This window comes from Salvia splendens, chromosome 1 (genome assembly GCF_004379255.2).
Source record: "Salvia splendens isolate huo1 chromosome 1, SspV2, whole genome shotgun sequence".
NCBI lineage: Eukaryota > Viridiplantae > Streptophyta > Magnoliopsida > Lamiales > Lamiaceae > Salvia > Salvia splendens.
The window spans coordinates 39194133-39200306 of NC_056032.1; the positions used below are offsets into that span (position 1 = coordinate 39194133).

At 39.0% G+C, this 6174-nt stretch overlaps 1 protein-coding gene across 2 annotated transcripts; it reads right to left on the reverse strand.

Moving 5' to 3' along the window:
• Window positions 1-4398: 4398 nt before the first annotated feature.
• LOC121751125 (transcription factor TRY-like) lies at window positions 4399-5372 on the reverse strand. Of its 2 annotated transcripts, none has more exons than XM_042145850.1 (3): window positions 5217-5372; window positions 4909-4993; window positions 4399-4815 (listed from the first exon to the last, which is right to left on the reverse strand). In XM_042145850.1, the coding sequence occupies exons 1-3, from the start codon at window positions 5272-5274 to the stop codon at window positions 4689-4691; spliced, it is 270 nt and encodes an 89-aa protein (XP_042001784.1). In that variant the 5' UTR covers window positions 5275-5372; the 3' UTR covers window positions 4399-4688. The 2 variants fall into 2 exon arrangements, with proteins under 2 accessions (XP_042001784.1, XP_042001775.1); XM_042145841.1 differs by having other exon boundaries at window positions 4909-4996; window positions 5217-5370.
• Between the last annotated feature and the right edge of the window lie 802 nt (window positions 5373-6174).

Sequence of the window (6174 nt, forward strand, 5' to 3'; positions counted from 1 at the left end):
TGCATAGATGATCTTGAGAGTGTGGATGATGCCATGAAAGATGAGGATAAAGCTTTGATGTTATTGAATGCTCTGCCTCAGAGTTTTGAGCAATTCAAAGACTCAATACTTCTTGGAAGGGATTCGAAGGTGACTTTAGAGGAGGTATATTCTGCATTAAAGCTGAAGGGAATGCAGAAATCTGTCAGCAAGCAAATCGATCAAGCTGCTGAAAGCCTTAATGTGAAGACTGCATCAAAGAAACAATTCAAATTCAAGAAACCCTCATCTGATAAATGGAAACCACGGGGTGCGAAGGAGGTGATCAGAAGGAGTCAAGAAGTTGTTTTTGGTGTAAGAAACCAGGACACATCAAGCAAAATTGCTTTGCTTGGAAGAAAAGACAAGCTGAAAATCACAAAGCAGATGGTACAACAGCTATCACTGAGGAAATTGAAGAGGCAAGAGCTCTCAATGTGGTGGAGGATAGTCCATTATCAAGGCTGTGGATCATGGATTCAGGTTGCAGTTTCCATATGTCCTCCAACCTTGACTGGTTCCAAGATTTAAAGGAATCTGAAGGCTCGGTGTTGCTAGGAGATGATCATGTGTGTGATGTAAGGGGTGTTGGGAACATATGCTTGAGGATGGAAGATGGATCACTGCGAAAGCTTACTGATGTAAGGTACATCCCATCCATCAAGAGAAATTTGATCTCATTGGGACTTCTTGAGAAGATAGGTTATAGATTGACCCTTTATGGTGGAGAAATGCTTGTTACAAAGGATGGCCAGACGATTATGAGAGCTATCAGAAGTAATGTACTCTATTATCTACAAGCTGAGCCTATTGATGGTTCTGCAAATTCAACTCAACAAACCATCAATTGGCATACAAGGCTCGGGCATGTAGGAGTTGCTGGGATGATGCAGTTGGTGAAACAAGGCATAATTCAGATGTCTGAGTCTGATGTACAAAGACACATTGGATCTTGTGAGGAGTGCATACTTGGTAAGAGCAAAAAACTGCCATATGGAGTGGGCAAGCACACATCGAAAGAGCCTCTCCAATATGTTCACAGTGACATATGGGGACCTGCACCAGTGAATAGCCTTGGAGGAGGCAGGTATTTCTTATCCTTTGTTGATGATTTTTCAAGGAAGGTTTGGATAGTAATAATGAAAGACAAGTCAGAAACATTCCAGAGGTTTCAAGAATGGTGTGTAGGTGTTGAGTTGGAGAAAGGAAAGCCATTGAGGTGTCTTAGGACTGACAACGGGCTTGAGTTCTTGTCCCATGAATTTGATCGATTCTGTAAAGATAAGGGGATAAAGAGGCACAGAACAGTCCCTCACAACCCACAACAAAATGGGGTTGCTGAGAGGATCAATAGAACCATTCTTGAAAGGGTGAGGTGCATGTTAATAGCGTCTGGAATGTCTAAACCATTTTGGGGTGAAGTAGCCTCTACTGCTGTTGTTTTGATCAATAAATGTCCTTCAGCTGCCATTGAAAATCAGACCCCAGACAGCAAATGGTATGGATCTTATGGGGATTATTCAAAACTGAGGCCATTTGGGTGTAGAGCTTATGCTCACATAAAGCAAGGTAAATTGGAACCTAGAGCTCTCAGGTGTGTAATGATTGGGTATCAGATGGGAGTCAGTGGGTACAGGCTGTGGTGCTGTGAGGAAGGAAACAAGAAAGTGGTGGTTAGCAGAGATGTGATCTTCAAAGAATCTGAAATGCCTTTCCTCAACAAGGATAATCAGAAAGTTCATTTTGAGGTGGAGAACCAGAGAGTAACTACAGATGTAACTCAGACTGATCTAAATGCTACATCTGATGTCAGTGGTGGTGGAGCTTCTGGAATGCAAGCTGAAATCAGAACACCAGAGAGAGTGATTGCTAGAAACAGAGCAAAGAGGAATATTAAGCTCCCTTCTAGATTTAATGATTATGACATGATGCACTATGCACTGGCAGTGGCTGAACAGATGGATTACCATGAACCTTCATCTTATAAAGAAGCAATCAGAAGCCCTGAAAAGGATCAGTGGTTGTTAGCTATGCAAGAGGAGATTGATAGCTTGTATAAAAACCACACATGGATCTTGGTACTGAGGCCTACTGATCAGAAAACAGTAGGGTGCAAATGGATTTACAAAAAGAAGGTTGAGGCCTTCAACAACAACCATATCAGGTTCAAAGCAAGGTTGGTGGCTAAGGGGTTCACACAGAGGGAGGGTGTGGATTACAATGAAATTTTCTCACCTGTTGTCAAACACAGCTCCATCAGGCTATTACTTGCTATAGTTGCTCAAAGAGATTGGGAATTGCAACAACTTGATGTTAAAACTGCTTTTCTCCATGGTGAACTTGAAGAAAAAATATACATGGAGCAACCACCTGGTTTTGTGAAGGCAGGAGATGAAAAGAAAGTGTGTTTGCTAAAAAGAAGTCTCTATGGTCTAAAACAAAGCTCAAGGCAGTGGTACCTGAGGTTCAATGTGTTCATGCAGAAGATTGGGTTTGAAAAATCTTTGTATGATCACTGTGTGTTCATCAAGAGAAGAGGTGGAGTTGCTGTAGCATATCTACTGTTATATGTAGATGATATGCTGATCTCTGCAGAGCATAAGGAAGAGGTGGAGTTAGTGAAGGCTGATCTGAAATCTGAATTCGATATGAAAGATCTTGGTGATGCCAAGAAGATTCTTGGGATGGAAATTATCAGAGATAGAGATCACAAGCAGATATGGCTGACTCAAAGGGATTATATCAGTAGTGTGATCAAGAAATTCCAGATGGATCATAGCAAACCAGTGAGCATGCCCCTGAGTTCACAGTTCAAGCTCAGCAGCAATCAAAGCCCTAAAGATGATGAACAGAGAAGAGAAATGGATAAGGTCCCATATGCAAACATAGTGGGGAGTATCATGTACACCATGGTGTGTACAAGGCCAGATATCAGCCAGGCAATAAGTGTTGTGAGCAGGTACATGGCTGATCCGGGTATACAGCATTGGCAAGCTTTAAAATGGATATTAAGGTATCTCAATGGCACTCGGGATTATGGCATACTGTTTGATGGAAGTAAGAATTTTGATACACAGCCTCTATTGGGATATTGTGATTCTGATTTTGCAACTAACATTGACACAAGGAAGTCCCAATCCGGCTATGTTTTCTGCATGTATGGAGCTGCTGTAAGTTGGAAATCGAGTTTGCAATCAGTGGTGGCACTCTCAACAACTGAGGCAGAATATATTTCCATGGCTGAGGCTGTAAAGGAGAGCATGTGGCTGAAAGGAATCTGCTCGGATTTTGGAGTCGATCAAGAAGCTGTGACTGTATTATGTGATTCAAATAGTGCCATATGTCTATCAAAACATCAGACATTCCATGAGAGGAGCAAGCATGTGGATGTTAAGCTTCATTTTGTGAGGGATGAAGTTGAAAAGGGCTCAGTAAAGATTGAGAAAGTAGCTACTGAGCACAATGCTGCTGATATGCTAACAAAGGTGTTACCCGGACTCAAGTTGAAGTATTGCATGGATTTGGTGAATCTGATTCAGCTGGAGTGATTGTGGAAGATGGATATGCTCTGTGGATTGTCCAGTTGTGTCCCAAGGTGGAGATTTGTTATGAGGATTGGGGCAAAACTGCACAATCAGTCAAGCTCGGTGTTAACCGAGCTTAATCGTGCGCGGCAGGGACTGATATACTGTTAGGTGATTAATCGTGCTCGGTGATTAGCCGAGCTTAATCGTGCTCGGTGATTAGCCGAGCTTGCTGGTGCTCGGTATTGGCCGAACTTAGTCGAGTTCGGTATTAGCCGAACTTAGTCGAGTTCGGTGTTGGCCGAACTTAGTCGAGTTCGGTGTTGGCCGTTGTTATTAACTGATGCATAGACAAACGTGAGCCGTCGGATGCGATTAGTTAGTTAGCTTAAATGACAGCCGTTGGATTTGTTTTGGTTGTTAGATTAGTGTTATATAGAGTGAATAACCGAGCTGTGCAAGCGGAGTGAGAGAAAGATTTTTCATCCATCAGTTTGTAATCTTCCACAAGAAATTGAATACAAGATTTCCATTAATTCTCCGAGAGTTGTTCTTAGCTTTATTCATTTTCATATCGAGTGTTTGTTCTTCTTGTTCCGGAATCGATCTTGTTGTGATAGCAAGATTGAGTCGCGTATTTGCTACCATTTCAGTTAGGAATCGCGATCATATGATATTTATTTTAGATTTAATTTAACAAAAATTATTTTTTACACCGCAGTCAATGCCAAGTAGGTTAGAGTATGATTTTGTTCAAGAAAAGTTGCCCTACTTTATTCCAAAACAATCAATGTGGACTCAACATGTGATTGCTTTAAGCTTATTTAAACAATCCAATATATATTGTACTGCTACATCCTACACATGTGCATGCATATCCACATACACACTCAATATTAATTTCAGAAAATCCATCATAAAATGCATTAGCACATACAACTTGCAATTTCAATCATATGTAACTTTCATGAAAACCAGCAACATACAGACAATGGGGCAGTCACTAAGAAAACAACAAGAGATGAATAGAAAAAGAAACCAAAACAACTGTACCCCCCCACCACTACCCCTACTAATATAACAAATGACACATAAATAATTAAAATAACCTTAAAAAAACATAGATAAAAGGGAATATACAAAGATCTAAGCCTTTTGTCTCCTATGATATTCCCTCCTTTTATCAGTAAAATTCTCACTATTTCTCATCAACCAAAATCTTTCAATCTCCTCAGCTTTCCTCCCTGGAACTCTCCCAGCTATCAGACCCCACCTAACACATAAAAATAAACCAAACTTTACGAAATTGATCATGCTTTTATTAATGAAATAAAATACGAGATTGAAACGCATTCGTGGCTCTTACTTGTCCCCAACAAGCTTGTGCATTCTATTGATGATGTCTTCTTCTTGCTCAGTCATGTTCACAAACTCCCATTCAATACTGCTCACTTCTGCATCAAATTAAGACTCAAAATCATATGATCAATAGTGTTACAGACCAAACAAAAGAACTCATCTCGAAAGACTAGTCTCTTAGGTGAGAGAGTTCATTTAGTATTTAAACTCCACACCGGTTACTCTTACTACTACTGATGTGAGGCATTGAGTCAGTAACAAATAGCTAGCTAGACATATATGTTTGTGGGGAAAGAAGTGATTAATTATATTCACCTTCACAAAGAGGGTAGTTCCTAATCTTGGATTGCTTCCTCTGCCGACACTTATCCATAGCTAGCTGCAGATAGATCTACTAGTTCTTGAACGTGAGGGTTGAGCTGTATGCAGATTTATGATTCAAGCTGTGTGTGTTGTGTGTGTATATATATTTATTTAGAATTTAGGATATATATAAATGTGGGAGAAATAGTAGTGTAAGAATGGAGAATCAGTGGGAACCGCTGGTCCTACCAATCAAATTTGACTAATGGTTCTCCAGCCATAAGGTTGATAAAAATCTCTGAACCAACCAATCTACTATCTCATTTTATGAAAAAAAAAATCATTTATATATATTTATTATTAACGTCAAATATAGATTGTGTCACAAATTTTAAGTACGTATTGGACCAATTTTGGTTTTATTCAAATTAATTAGAAAAAAAAAATTGTGATACACTGTGAAATTTTAGTAGAAAATGATAAGTTTTGGAGTCGGCCTATTTGACCATCTCAAATTTTATCAGCATTATATAATTACATTGGATTGAAATATTAATAAATTAGTAAAATCGGATTTACTTAATAGTAATAAAGTAAATTGGTGTGCAAAAGCAGAGCTTTGTCAAAGTGTGGTAGTTCTGATAGACACTCCTCTTGCATGTTTTTACTTGTTTTATACGTGTCATGTAAGATTGTGATGGTTTTTTTAATTCTATTTTATTTCATTAGTATTTTGAGGTAGTTATGGCCAAACATAGACAGGCACTCCAAATAACTTACGAAAATGGAAATTTATCGATTATCCTATCATTCTATTTTCCGACGATTACACTGTTGAAGACTCAGATAATTAATAAGTCAATCGAGTCCTATTTATAAGTAATCAATTTTCAGAAATATCTCGAGAGATAGGGTATGAATTGAATCAAATGCAAACAAAATATTGTGGCTCCATGATTAGTGGAAAGGT

Bases quoted from the DNA above. Each gene is read 5' to 3' on its own strand.
- LOC121751125 (XM_042145841.1), bottom strand. From the start codon at position 5,274: ATGGATAAGTGTCGGCAGAGGAAGCAATCCAAGATTAGGAACTACCCT. The intron at 4,997-5,216 runs GTGAATATAATT...AATTTGATGCAG, and splicing joins GAACTACCCTCTTTGTGAAG to AAGTGAGCAGTATTGAATGG. The intron at 4,816-4,908 runs GTAAGAGCCACG...TTTATGTGTTAG, and splicing joins CACAAGCTTGTTGGGGACAA to GTGGGGTCTGATAGCTGGGA.